The sequence below is a fragment of the Halichoerus grypus genome, chromosome 12 (assembly GCF_964656455.1).
Source record: "Halichoerus grypus chromosome 12, mHalGry1.hap1.1, whole genome shotgun sequence".
NCBI classification, from domain to species: domain Eukaryota; kingdom Metazoa; phylum Chordata; class Mammalia; order Carnivora; family Phocidae; genus Halichoerus; species Halichoerus grypus.
The window spans coordinates 58,760,603-58,774,942 of record NC_135723.1 but is presented as its reverse complement, the minus strand read 5'-3'; the positions used below and the strand labels follow the sequence as shown (position 1 = coordinate 58,774,942).

The 14,340-nt window shown below is 53.8% G+C and overlaps 1 protein-coding gene and 1 long non-coding RNA gene across 2 annotated transcripts; one reads left to right on the top strand and one right to left on the bottom strand.

The window, feature by feature from the left end:
- Positions 1-3,115: 3,115 nt before the first annotated feature.
- On the bottom strand, positions 3,116-7,137 carry LOC118533453 (uncharacterized). The gene is made up of 3 exons (XR_004916239.2): positions 6,123-7,137; positions 5,521-5,711; positions 3,116-3,834 (listed from the first exon to the last, which is right to left on the bottom strand). It is a non-coding gene; the product is annotated as an uncharacterized LOC118533453 (long non-coding RNA).
- Positions 7,138-7,204: 67 nt separating this feature from the next.
- Positions 7,205-11,186, top strand: HOXA11 (homeobox A11). Its single transcript, XM_036088764.2, has 2 exons — positions 7,205-7,934; positions 9,400-11,186. The coding sequence occupies exons 1-2, from the start codon at positions 7,205-7,207 to the stop codon at positions 9,630-9,632; spliced, it is 963 nt and encodes a 320-aa protein (XP_035944657.1). The 3' UTR covers positions 9,633-11,186.
- The last annotated feature ends 3,154 nt before the right edge of the window (positions 11,187-14,340 follow it).

Sequence of the window (14,340 nt, the reverse complement as noted above, 5' to 3'; positions counted from 1 at the left end):
TTAGCCAAGGGGAGTTGGGGACCAGAGCTCGCAAAGGAGGTGGTGAGAGCACTGCTGGGGGCTTTGTTTCGGCTGCGGGTCTGCAGCTATTGCACAAAATGGAGGGGGGCGAGGGGGTGAGCGGCGAAGCTTGCGTGGGTTGTCCGGGCTGCTATTGGGTGGGAGAAGCTGGAGACAGCAGAATCCCCCTCCCGGCAGCTCAGAGAGCGCCCTCCCCTCGCGCCGCAAAGGTCAAGTCCTCCGCACCGTGGCTGCCTCCGCGGTCAGGGCCGCGGCGGACGCAGCAAGGCGCAGGACCCACACTTGGCCGGCTGCATGCAGGTTCTGATAGCCCGGGCTCTCGGACTGGAGGCGGCGGTCCTTCCCTGGCTTCCAACTTTGTCGCTCCCAGCCCGACTGAAAAGGAGTTCCCGCAGCCAGGGTTGGCCCAGGCTATGTCCCCGTCGAGTCCTGGAAGAGCGGGTCTAGGAGACTTCGGAGCCCGAGGAGGCCTAGCCCTGAAGAGAGGCAGAGCCTGCAAGCTCAGGAGAGCGGATGTGGCTGGATCCGAGCTCTGGGCTCCGGCAGAAACAAGGGGCCCGCAGGGCCTGTGGGCCAGCAGGGCCAGGAATAGGATAGGGGAGCAAGGACCCTGCTGCGAACCTCTCTTAAGGTCCTTGAGTCCAGGTACGCTCTTTCAAGTGCAAGCTGATGCTTTGTGCACTTTGATGCTCTTCTTCTCCTGCCTAAAATCTGGGCCAAGAAGTGAGGTGCACTCTGCCAAAGGTAAAAATCCCTGACTCCGGGGGCCCCCCAAACCCATTCACTGTGTTCTGGCGGCGTGGGAGCCCCTGCCCTCTGCCCATAGCTTGCCTGCAGCAGGTCACACATCAGGCCCAGTGATAAACAAATAACTTTCATGAGGTCTGCCCTGAGCTTATTGCCCCAGGTGAATCAAAGAGGCCCTGCAAACGATTTCATCTTTTTTTTTTCCACAAAAGACAGAAAAGCTGGGCTTTATCCCTAGAGCTGCACGGGTGGAGCAGGGCCTTGAGGGGACACTAGCTGGAGGAATTGTGCATGGATAGGTGCCATCACAGAACTGCCTGGAAGGGCATGTAGGGGAGACTCGTAGGGCAGGGTTGGGATGGGCATGGGCTAGCTCTTTTCAAGTATGGAATGTGAACCATGGATCGCCGCCCGAGTAGAAACAGAGGAGCCTGGGGAACTGCCCTAAGAGGCAGCTGGAGCTTGGGGCATGGAGGCTTCCTGCGAGCCACAGCTGAGGGCCAGGGCTGCCCTTCTGGTTGGGCCGCCCTCTTTTGTCCTCTTTATTGCAGATACCCTCGGGTGGAGAAACCCGTTTGAGCCGAAGTTTCAGGGAGAATGGACAGCAGACGCCGAGAGCCAGGGCTTTGTCCTTTAAAGTTTCCCATACTCCATTTGTTCCCATTTGATAAGGGGGGGATTTTTTTTTATAATGAATCTACAATAATAAAAATAAAAATAGTTCTTCTCAAAGGAAGTAACTCTCTCCCATCAGTTTGGGACCCACTAAACTAAATATAACCAGATCGCTTGGGTATCTAAAACCCTCAACTGAGCCCTATGCCCCACTCTTCAGTGGCCAGGGGGAGGATGTGGACTTCTTCAGATGTTTAGGGGCCTTGGAGGATTGAATCTGTGAGTCAGATGAGAACCAACCGTAAGGCCAAGTTCAAGGCATTACCTGTTCCTGTGCTATAGGGAAGTGTAGAGGAGCTTCTGGACAGGAGGGTGCCTTGCCAAGCCAAGGGGATAATGAGCTAACCCCTGCCTCCACCTAGTAGTGAAGAGAGAGTCTCCTAATATTTCATTGTAGCCTCAGGGCCACCTCTGGACAGCGCCTGGAAATGTGATAGACTGGCCATGATCTGCCGATAGACTGTTCCCTGAGAACAAATACTGGAGATGTCTTGGCCTCTCACAAACAACCCGTTACCCAGAATCACCATGGAGGACAGATGCACCTCCAGACACCTCCCACCTGGAAGGAGACAGCCCCCAAATAAAAGCCTGGCCTCCAACCCTAGGAAAGACTCAGTGGCTGTTTTTACCTTGGGCCACCAGTTGCCTTTTGCACCTGTGTGCAGTATGGTCACTGGGGTTGAAATAGTCTTCAATGGAGCTTTCTAGAAATAGGTGTGACATTTAGGGACCGAGGTTGCTAGGGGCTCAGTCCAACAAGAGTAGAAAAAAAAAAAATTGGTGCCCTAAGTGATCCATAGATAAATGACTATAGATCTTTGCAAGTGAGTTTTGGTTTGTCCAGTGAGCCTGACCCCTCCTGGCTGCCATCCAGGAGCTAGGTCCCAAGAAGAGAAGAAGGGAGTATTGGGGAGAGAGGGGAGAGAGAAAAAGGACATGGTAGAGCCTTGGGATGGAGTGTTCAGAAGAATGAGGTAAGAGATCAAGTTTAGACCCCTGGTGGAGGCCTAAACTGGTGGTGGTGGTGGGGGGGGTCCAGGAACCTAACAGTCCTCCTTCTCTGTGCTTGAGGATTGGGTGCCCTCAGTTCTTGCTCAGCCTAGGAGGGGTATCAGAAAAGGCAGGAGGCTGCAGAAGGGGAGACTCTGCTGGAAAGAGGAGGACAGGGAGACAGGTGAGCAGGGGCTGCCGGGAGACAGGATCAGCTAAGGAGGGAATGTGGTGAGCGCGCAGCCTGGTATTGGCATTCACACTACTGACTACATGCAGAGCAGTCAAGAGGCTGCACGTGCAGGCATTGGGGACTTCAGATTCTCAGATTTGGGGGTCAATGAGCCGGTCCCAGTGCCCAAGCTGGCACCAAGGAGAAAAGAGGGCAGCCCAGGAGCGGTGCCACATGGGGTTGGGAACCCAGAGTCTGGAGTTACTCCCTGCCCACTGCTCTGTTTCTCCCTTGGAGTGAGCAGGTGTTAAGCTGCCTATCAAGTGACAGTCCTTTCAGCTCATGGCCCTCAGATGACTGCGCTGGAAACGCCCCCAGGATGACAACCCCCGGTGCAAAAGCTTCACGTCGCCCTGGTGCGCACCGACCGCTCCAAGGCCACCCGGCCTGGGCACCGCCAGCAGGCACCCTTCGGCTACAAGAAGAAGTAGAGGCGGCAGCGCTGGGCAGAGGCACCTGGACGCAATTTATTCTAGTATCTTGCCTGGGAAGGTGGGTGGGGCGCAGGACGCAGGAATCCTCCCCAGCAGGGCCCACTCAGCCGCAGCAAGGAGGATCCGGGAGGTACTGCCGAACCCCTCAAACTCTCCCCTCCCCCATTTAGGGTCAAATCAAACGGAGCCTTGCAAAGGCTTGGTCTGCTTTGCTGAGCAAATCGCCTCGTTAGCCGTTTCCACTTGACAGGGCGGGCTCGGGAGCCATCCTTCTCCTCTCCGGGTGGCCGTCTCCAAACGCTGCTTGGGGAGCGAAAGGGCCCGGCCCTGCGAGGGCTGCCTAGACCTTGAAGTTTGGAAAAACAACAAGAAGAGATTGAAAAGGCTCCCTCCCTTCTCCACAGACACACACGAACCGTCAGGCCGCCGCCACTTCCTGCCTTTGTTTTTCTTCCTCCAGAACATTTTTGGCCTTTTGCATTAGCTGCCGTGGGGTTCTGGGTTGAGGATAAAAGGAAATACATGCTGGAGACTGTTTTCTGGAGATGGCCCCGCGCTGTGGAGCTCCTGAGAAAGGACACTTCATGGGCAACCAGCTGCCAGGGCCAATGTCCTAGCCTTGCCCACTCAATCTCTTCAAGAAATACAACTCGGACGTGGCTTTCCAGGGTGGCCTTAGCACCCGTCAGGTCTTCCCTGAGTCGGGTGGGCTCCCTTCAGCTGTTGGGCCTCCTGCAAAGCGGAAGAGTCAGTTAGGCTCAGAGCAAAGTCAAAACCGAGGAGCTGCAGTTCTGCCTCCCCGGCTTCCCCAGATTTGATCTGATCCTCAGATCTGCGACCACCCCCAACTACACACCCCCCATGCAAACCTTCACTCTGCCAGTGTATTCCGGGCAAGAGGGCCAGGAGCGGACAAAGCTGGGAACAGTGCGAAGCCTTGGGGATCGGAGCACCCCCTCCTGTCTCTGCTGGGGAAATAAAAGCATTCGCCACTCCAGGCGTTTTCTCTTCTCCTGCCATCAAAAGCCTTTCCCTTCATCCATCTTCACCGCAGCACCCCCACACACCCTCTTCCAGGCTGCGTGCCCCTCCTGGCACCCCGCATTGGTACAGCCTTCTGAACTGCCCTGCCGACCGCTTTGGGACAGCCTTCCTCCGGCCTAGCCTTTCCTCAGAAATTTGTCTTTGTCTCCTGCAGACACCCATGGGATCCAGACTTGCTGGCACCCTCTCGGCTTGGCTCTCAAGGACATGGGAGGCATTGATCATGCAGAACAGCATATACCCCCATACTGACCTTTCTGCCGGGACCCCCTCTCCCTGGTACCTAGGCGAAAACCGATCTAGTTTGGAGAGGGACTGCGTGCAGCTGGGGGAGGCAGCCTGGCGTCCCCCCGCGGGCGGGCCACCGCAGCCGGTCTGCTTAGGCACAAGCTGAAGTTGACTGCCAAAACTGCTATAAAACCCCAGGTCTGTCTAGAACTGTTTTCGGTTCTCCTAGACGCCCCCGGGTTCAATTATAGTCTTAAAAGCCCTAATACAAGTGCAAGAATTTGTTTGCCTTCACCCAGGGGCGGGGCAAGCCCCGAAATGGTGGCGCCTTTGTTATGGCAAAGTCACTGAAACCCCTCAAGCATTCCTTTTGTTCGAGGGTCGGGGTGGCGGGGACTGGGTGGGCTGCCGGGAGATAGTTTGGGAGAGCCAAAATCAAGCCAGGGAACAGCTCAGATACTACTGTTCGCAAACCTCTCCCTCTCCCTTTTATATTCTGTCTCCAAGAAAGAGATGCTGTGGAGAAATAAATATTTTGCCTTGTTGGTCACTGCTGGAAATCGAAGTTTTTTCGCTGCAGGGCAATCCCGTAACTGTGATTCCCAGCTTTAGGAGGTCTCAGGCTGCCCTTCCCCAGCAACCTTCTTTCCCACCAGACCTTCTCACCCACACCGCTGATGCCCTCTGCACAAGCCACAGTGGACAAATAGGTCAAGCTGAAGATGCACAAATAATTTTAAGTTCAACTCTCAGGGATTCAAGGGATATGAAAGTTCTTGAAGCAAATCCTGAATAAAGAGTTCATTAAACCAATGTGCCCGAGTAGTTTGATTTGTGATAAGAAACCCTTGTAAAGGAAGGGGGTAGGAGCCACATAAACATTAATGCTAATAAATTAGTTTACTCCACTGCAGAGTAATTACTTGATATTATTGATATTTACAGCGGGTATTCAAACGCAATGGTGGGCCATCATTTGGAGAAAATACATAATGAGAATAGTTCTTTTCCAGTGCAATACATGATTAGATTTGTTATTGAGTCAGTTGCAGTCAGCTCAGCAATAAATAAATAAATCGATGTTGACACTTAAATACCAAAGATCTTAGAGTTTATACTCTAAATCTCCCCAAGATATATAAATACCTTCAGCTATTTCCTGGATGGGGAAAGGGAAAAGGTTATCCTTTTTCATTTTTCGACTTTCCTTCAGCGACATCCAGCTCCTTCCAAGAAGATAGGTGTGGGGAGGCCTCTGGGCCCCTCCCAGTCGCCGGTCCTGCTTAGCTGCTCTATGCCCTCTTCTTTCACTTCTCCCAAACGTTGATCATTCAATCCTGCAGGATGGCAAGCACTTTTCATCATCTTAATTTTTTCCTTTCCTTTTCCCAAGAAAGCTAGTCTCCTACTAGCAGCTATGACCCCTGTCTCTATCTTTGGCTCAAACCTAGCCTTTTCAGGGCGTTCTCGTCACCCACAGTGCCAGGAGTTGGAGAAGCATGGCTCTTTTCTTTAGCATTGTGTTCCTTCTGTGGGATGAGTAGCAGAAAAGGCTCCCAGCCTTCTGAGTTTCTTTCTGCTTGCACATCACTGGCTCTCACGCTTTGCAAGGAAGGAGAGGAGGCGGGTTACCCCTTTCTCAGCCACAGCTCGCTGGCCCTAGCCTCCTTCCTCCTCACTGCCCTCACTCTCCTTCAACTCTGCAGCTCTGCTGGCAGCCTGGTGGGCCCCCGGAAGGTGCAGCATACCCAGGAAAGGCTCCTCGGATGTCAGCGCTTCTAAGCAGCCCAAGGCTCGCCTCAACTGCGTGGTTTCCCGAGTCCTCAGCTCCAGAAGACCAGGCGGGCGTGCACAGTGGCGCAGCCCCCACGCGTCTGGCTCCGCTGAGTGACTCCGACCCCCGGCAGGCAGCGAGGAGGAAGGGGTTTCTTCAAGGGCAAGGGATGGAGTGAGGAGGCCGGCGGGGAGGGTGAAGTGGAGGTGGATCCCGGGTAAGACGAAGGCCCTTCCGGGACCTGCAGATGCCTGACAAACCGCGGGGGAAGCCGCCCTGGTTGTTGGCGGTTTAGGGACGGAAGGCACTAAAGCGCTTCGGAAGTGACCATGAATGCGAGCGTGTAATCAAGTCACCGTGCAAATCGGGCAAGCCACGAGGCAGGCACATCCACGGCTGCGAACCCTGGCCCCGAAGGGGTCCGGCCAGAGTCGGAGACAGAGGTGGTTCCCAGAGCAAGCTTGTGGGAGGGGGATAGCGAAGGAGGTGCGAACGCGAGCCTCCAGGAGAATAGATTCCAGGACCGCGCACCGGCCACGCAGCGACGAGCTCCCACCCGGCCACCCCCAGCCTGGGGCATCCCTCACCCGGGGAGTGATGGGTGGCAGGAGTTGAGCTCTCTCACCGCCCTCGGCGCACTTGAGGGCCAGGACCGTGCCGCTGAGCACAAGCGAGTGGCATGGGGCGCACCTCAGCCTCGCCGCGCGCCGGGAGGCCCCCCAGCCAACATGAGTTACACCGGCGATTACGTGCTTTCGGTGAGAACACCGAGTGACGATCTGTTGCTTCCCCTGAGGTGGCTACAAAGAAAGGAAGCCGGGGAAGGGGGGGGGGGGGGAAGGAAAGGGGAAAAAAAAAAAAAAGGCCCGGACCAGCTTGCAGCTTGTCAATTTCAACATCGGGTCACATGACCAGCACCTCCCTGCTAAGGATGGGGATAGATTTCCACGTCAGCTTACGTCTCCAAATTTCTACTTCACGGATCCGCTTCAAAGAGGCAGCTGCAGTGGAGAATCATGTTAAGCTCGGCTACTGCGGAGAGCCCAAGGTAGCCCAATGATGGATTTTGATGAGCGTGGTCCCTGCTCCTCTAACATGTATTTGCCAAGTTGTACTTACTACGTCTCGGGTCCAGATTTCTCCAGCCTCCCTTCTTTTCTGCCCCAGACCCCGTCTTCGCGCCCAATGACATACTCCTACTCTTCCAACCTGCCCCAGGTCCAACCCGTACGCGAAGTGACCTTCAGAGAGTACGCCATTGAGCCCGCCACTAAATGGCACCCCCGCGGCAATCTGGCTCACTGCTACTCCGCGGAGGAGCTCGTGCACAGAGACTGCCTGCAGGCGCCCAGCGCGGCCGGCGTGCCTGGCGACGTGCTGGCCAAGAGCTCGGCCAACGTCTACCACCACCCCACCCCCGCCGTCTCGTCCAATTTCTATAGCACCGTGGGCAGGAACGGCGTCCTGCCACAGGCTTTCGACCAGTTTTTCGAGACGGCCTACGGCACCCCAGAAAACCTCGCCTCCTCCGACTACCCCGGGGACAAGAGCGCCGAGAAGGGGCCCCCAGCGGCCGCAGCGACCTCCGCGGCGGCGGCGGCGGCGGCAGCGGCCACGGGCACGGGCACGCCCGCAACTTCAAGTTCGGACGGTGGCGGCGGCGGCTGCCGGGAGGCGGCGGCGGCGGCGGCGGCGGAGGAGGAGAAGGAGCGGCGACGGCGCCCTGAGAGCAGCAGCAGCCCTGAGTCGTCTTCCGGCCACACTGAGGACAAGGCCGGCGGCTCCAGTACGTATAAAGGCAGCGCCCTGCGCTTTATGAAAGGGGAGTTGGAAATCTAGCGCAGCACCGCTGTTAAATTTTTATATGCTGTTTTATAAGCATATAAGGTTTATGAAGGGCCTTTAGGTTTCCCCCAACAAAACTTTGTTATAAAAGGCGGGATCACGTGGCGAGTGCTGAAATTGGCCGTGAAATACCCACCGGCCAAGGCATGCCTGCAAAAAAAAAAAAAAAAAAAAAAAAAAAAAAAATCAAAAAAAAAAAAAAAACCACACACACAACTCCCTTTTTCCCTTTTTTCCCTTCTCAGTCCCAAGCCCAGCAGCTCGACCCTGCTCGGGGCCAGCTCGGGCTGGGGAGCCGGAGGTGGGCGCCTGTAAATTCCCCCTGCAAGGGCTCCGGGAGCCTTTGATAGCGAGGTAATCCGGAGATTTTTATAAAAGCCATGTGTTGCGCCGGGACTCCAGTCCCGGCCGGGATTCAAAGGCGTCGCTGTTTAACGATGGCGCTAGGAGCGTGTTTAACGGATAAAATAGCCCGCTTAGCTCGAGCAATATATTAAAAGAAACAAATTAAGCCAAAGCTGCCCTTTTTATCCAAAGGAAGCCATTTTCCTCTGGCGCGGTGGCAATTACGTGCCGCCTTCTGTCCCACTGCATGTTACTCACAATTGTTATTCATTCTGTCAAAAGCGGGTTTTTTTTTTTCCTCTCGGTCCTGTGAAGTTTTATTGAAAAGGGGGGCAGGTCGAGCCTGCCCGCAGCTTTAGGAAACCCCTCTTCCCTCCACGCTATCTAAAACAGCACCCCTGGCCAGCCGGGGGGGGGGGCAGGATGGCTGTGTGGCCTTGGTGCTCAGGGAAGGCCCGTGGTAGGGGGCTTCCGCTGCCACCTCCTCAGCTCGCGGAAGCCAGGAGGCTGGTCAGGGAGGCAGGAGCTGGTGGCCAGGACTCAGGCTGACAAAGACCCGGCAGCGGCCTCAGATGCTAACGAGGGCCGAGTCACGGCCGCAGCCGGGAAAGGCTGGGCCTGGGGTCGACTTTACTGCCTCGGGAATCGGGAACCCGCCGCCCAGGTGCTGGAAGGTGAAATGTCCGCGGGCGGCTGTTTGTTTAGTCTGGCCGGGCTGGAGGCAGCCGGCGACCCCCTCTCGGCGGCTTTGAAAGCCGCTTCTGAGGCCCCAGCCTGCCCGCCTGTTGCTAAAGGAGCCCTCCTTTCTGCTCTGGGGGCAGTGTGAGCAGCTTCCCTGGGGGCCTATCTAGGGAGCTGGCTTTTATCTGGGGCTGAGTCTCCGCCTGCAGCCTGTCCCCAGCGGGCAGTAGGAGCCTGAAGGCAGGGGACGGAGGGGACCTTGATGGGGCTAGGACAGGGCCTCCAGTCCCATGGGCCAGCCCTTTTCCTCCACTCGGGGTTCTGGGATGGATTGCAGCCCCCACACCTGGCTCACTCCCTGCTTCTTTCTCCCTCCACAGGTGGCCAACGCACCAGAAAAAAGCGTTGCCCCTACACCAAGTACCAGATCCGGGAGCTGGAGCGGGAGTTCTTCTTCAGTGTGTACATCAACAAAGAAAAGCGCCTGCAGTTGTCTCGCATGCTCAACCTCACCGACCGTCAAGTCAAAATCTGGTTTCAGAACAGGAGAATGAAGGAAAAAAAAATTAACAGAGACCGTTTACAGTACTACTCCGCTAACCCGCTCCTCTAAGGCTCCAGCCAGCTGGAATTGGGTGGGGGGCTTGATACACGTGAGATTATATGCAGATTTTGCCCTTGACAAGGTCAAGGCACGTGGTGACTTTTGAAGAAAAGAGATGTGCAAAAGAGGGGAGGCTACACGGAGATAGCCTCTAAGAAGGCAGCCCGGGACTCTCTTGGGCATCTGTGGTTAAGATTCCTAACAAAAATTGGATTTGGAGAGTTGTGCATCAACTAGAATGAATGGTTTGGGACCCCTGGTGGTTCATTCTTGGAGACTATGGAGCTTTGGGCTGGGTGTGGTCTCCATCAGGACTGGGCCTCCTGCCAAGCGCCCTGGAGACCGACCTGGGCCCAGGACCCTCCACATGGAGCCTGCCCATCCCCAGGACCCCTGTGCCAAGAAGCTATTCAATCTTTAAACCCAGTTCAGCTTGGGGACAGGAGCAGGAGGAAGGGGTGAGGATTCCTAGATGTCTGGAGTGGGGCTGCTTTCCAAAGCCAATGTGAAAGACGGCTGGACTAAGAGGTGGCTATGAGGTGGGAGAGGGCTGCTGATCCTTGAGGGGGGAAAAATCAATTCCAGGTGGCATTAGGGGCTCTCCACCCCTCCTAGCCACTCACCGCACTGTCCAAGGCCGGAGCTTCTAGCAGTAGCCTCCTGCAGCCCACCTAGTTTTTCCTACCGATGAGGGCCTTCTTCCTGGACTGCCACTCAGGCCTAAAGCCTGGTCGCAGAGCAGACCTTTCCCGCTAGCCCCAAGATCTCTGCAGGAAATGCCTGTGGAGTGCGGCAGCCTAGCTAAGTCTCCACCACACTTAAGTGAAGCTTGGGTTTGTTCAGCGGAACAGTGGGCCTGGCCAGCTGTCCCCAGCTATGAGGGGCTTGAGTCCCCAAAACACCCAGTCTGGCACCGCACTCTGCCCTTTGCGCCCCAGAACTGAGCTTGGAAGCTTCCAGCAACCTTCCAAGAACTCAAGAGCGTTTGGAATTATTTTAAAAAAATAAATATTATATTATATTATATATATTTCCCTGCAGGAACCAAAGCGAATTTTAAAAGATGCAACGTAAAGAGGGAAAAAGATGATGAAGAGAATATTTAAAGGCTCTATCTGTTTACAGTGTTCCACGGTTAAACTCACTCACTGCTAAAGAATATTTGAATGTACGCTTCATACAGGGATGGTGTTCAAAAGACTTGTAAATAAAAGAACCATAACCTATTTTGTTTGAATACTTTCTAAATTTTGCCATTAGTTGATTTCCTTGGGGTGTTGGAGGGGTGGGAAGGGTGTTAGGAATTATCTTTTTAATTTCTTGCAATGTCTGGAAAACATTAGGGGGATGCTCTGAAGTAGTTTGGCCCTCCAGGGTCTGGAGACCTCAGCTGAGAAAGTCAGGCACTCCCACTGAATCTCCTCTGCCTCCCTGTTTTAAGAAGTGTCTGGTGATTCTGTTTGTAACGGGAGTGTTGGCCTGTCCTCCGTTCTCACCCACCACGTATGTCGCAGCATGTACACAGGCGACAGGGCACAAGGAAAATAAAGACTGGAAACTTGAGTACTGGGTTCTGGTGTGACTTTCCTCTTCCTGTTTGCCTTTTACTGCCAAATGTCTGCCCCCCATCACTCCCCCCAAGGGGCAAGTTACCAGGCCCCTGAGGGGGTGGGGAGGTGTCTTAGTCAGGATTTTAACTCCACTAGAAAGCAAGCTTGGGAAGCCAAGGTGACTGGCCAGGTCCTTTGCAGAAGTGGGGGTCCCATGAATGGGGTATTTCAGGACCTGGAATTGGGGGTTTCATCCTTTCAGACTGGAGAGAGGCCTGGGAGAAAGCCCTGGAGCTTGAGGTGGTCAATGAGTTTGATCCCAGGCTGGGCTTGCTCACCTCAGGATTAGGAGGCCTGAAGTGGAACCACTCTAGGGTGCCCTGGGGGTCCCCTTAGGAAGACAGAGACCAGTCTGGGTACAAAGAGCAGACTCTCAGGAGCCTCTATGGACACTTTGTCCCAAGCTCCCAGCTGAGGTTGCCTTTTCCCTTTGGGGAAAGAAAGATGCCTGTTTACTCTTTGTTTCCTGCCTTTGAACTTCTGCCTTAAATTTGGACATCACCCATAACCTTGAGGGGCAGGGCGGAAAGGCCAGAGCCTTTTGTTGCCCACCCCCCACCTCTACCCCCACCCTCTCCCCAGCCACCCAGGCAGGGCCAGAGTTGCAGAGAAGATCGAATTTGGAGAGAGGCCCCAGACCCCAGACCCTGCTTTGTTTATTTGTTTGTGTGTTTGTCTAACTGGCGCGACTGGGGAAATCGAGCTCAAAGGGGAATGGGACAGACCCCCCTAGATGAATGTCTAGGTTGATGAACATACACAAGGAGGTGAACAACGACTCTCCTGGGGGCAGGGAGGGGTGGGCAGGGAAGCCCAGGGTTTAAGGAAAGACTTCCTTTGGGACGGTTAAAGATTAACCAAAGTCTTGCAAGTTGCTAGAGAGTGTCTAGCCAGGAGGACTGTTCGCTGGCGGGCGGCGAGCGGGCGCGGGTTTGATTTCTGAGCCCTATAAAAGCCCATCCTCCGATGGCTGTGACAATGTGGTCGTAAACCCGTCCGGGGCCGGCCAATTTGCATATTTGGAATGCGCCGCTATAAACCCGGCTGGGGTTTTGCAGCAATTTCTTAGATGTAAAAATGAGATCTGTTTAGCAGCGAGCTGGGCACATTCTTCCCCTCTGTCTATGCCTAGCGCCTGCTTCCCTCTCCCGGCTCCCGGCTGAAGTTCGTGCCGGGCCTAGTCACGCAGCCGCCACGAGATGGCGCACGTCCGATCAATGTCAAAGCCGCCGGGGAGCCGGGAACCCCAGCGCGATTCTTGGCCTTTGTTCGCTTCTGATACTAAGAGCAGCACGTTACATTATTTCACTTGTCCCGATCCCCTTAGTATCAAAATAAGGGGGGGGCTCACCTTCAAGAAGTAATTGGTGTTGTAATTTAAAGCAACGCGCCTTCTCTAGGCCTCGCAGGCGTCGCGCCGCGGAGAAGCCTGCTTGCTGTCCCTTGGCAGTGATTTCGGAAATGTGTCAAGGTAAGAGGCCACAAGTTTAGCAATTCCAGTCTGGCTGAGTCGGGAGTGGGGAGGTGGCCCATGTCAGAGCAGGACTGGGATAAGTGGCTGGGTTTGTGCGCTCCGGGTGACGCTATAGGCGCTCAGCCCACCCCCTCCTTTCTCCCATCGCTCCCTAAGGTTGGAAAGCAGAGGGAGGCCTAAGTGGAAAAGTTGACGATTTTAGCTCCTTGCGCCAGCAATGCACCCAAGGCGATCTTTCAATTTTGTAGAAATATTCAGAATGGGATGAGTCAGGGATGGGGGGCATCCAAGTGAAGGGGTTCTGGCAGTGCCGGGGTGGGGGTTGTGGTGGCAACAAAAAGAGAAAGAGAGAGAGAGAGAAGGGGAGAGAGAGTGAGAGAGATGGAGGTACTGGGGAAAACAAAGTTTCTACTCTAAACAATGAGGTGGTTAGCAACCGTGGCCGCTGAGGCTGTCTTATTCCCTGGGGCAGACATCCGGGAGGTCTCTGGTTTTCTACTAGGTGCAGTGTCTAGGTCTGTCCAGCAGCCTGGGGAAAACCTTTGTTCTGAAAAAGGCCAATTCCAAAAAGTTGCATATGATTTTTGAGGCTTCCAGAGAAGCTGTATTTGCTTATTTGGGATGCACTGCTATAAACCTAGCTGGGGTTTTGCAGTGATTTCTTAGATGTAAATATGAGATATTTTGCAAATATGTGAAAACTGTATTGGTATATACCTATACATTTTCAAAAGCTAGCATGGAGGATAAACTCTGATCACAGTCTCTCCATCAGGGTTGTCACAAAACAAGTTTTAAATACTCATTTCACTTAACGTTTCAGAGGCTAGATTCAAATTTCCTCTTTTCTTATGTTTAAGTTTTTATTCCAATATGTTTTCATTAGTTTCTTGAAATCACTATTTTCACAAATATATAGTGCATGGGTGAATGGGGGGAGGGAATCTCAGAGAAAATATGAGTTCCGTGTGTGTGTGTGTGTGTGTGTGTGTGTGTAAATCTTGCCTATCAAAAGTCACTAGTCTTTGTTGAGTGTGGGCTCCCAAACTCTGCCAAAATAAGGCAACCCCAGGAACCACACCGAGTGGGCACCCGCACCACGCTTTCTGCAGCCTGAGCCTTCCCTAAAATCCCAGAGCCACCTCTGGTTTCAAAGTCAGAGGCAGTTTATTATGGACAAAATTAAGCATATTGTAATTTGGGGAGTGTGTGAAAAGGCCCTAACACTCCCCCATGAGGAGAGAAGGGCCAGTTTAGTGGTTGGATTTAGAGAAAAATTTAAAGCGGGTTGTTTAGGGATAGATTGCACCTGATTAATTCAAAACAGACACAACAAATTTCCCTGGAAATGTTGACATTCTTAAAGATGAACGAGAAAGAACGTCATGGCTTACAAAAAAATTTTCTAACCATACAGTAAATGTGAGAATCAGAGAAGTCCAGAATTTTTGTTAAAGTGGATATGTGAAAGGAGCGTTTATTTTCCTTCTGTGGGGTCGCAGCCCAACTCCACAACCGGTCGGATAATTCTGAGCCTGGAAAACACTGAGAACGACTTCCAGATACAAACTGTTTACTGGCTACCCCATCTCTGTACCTAGTATTTTTAAAAGGAAGTGGGGGTTTTGGGTAG

What these genes read in the sequence shown, in the direction of transcription:
- HOXA11 (XM_036088764.2), top strand. Translation starts at nt 7,205, where the DNA reads ATGATGGATTTTGATGAGCGTGGTCCCTGCTCCTCTAACATGTATTTG. An exon ending in GGACAAGGCCGGCGGCTCCA is followed by an intron (nt 7,935 to 9,399) that starts GTACGTATAAAG and finishes CTCCCTCCACAG; the next exon opens with GTGGCCAACGCACCAGAAAA.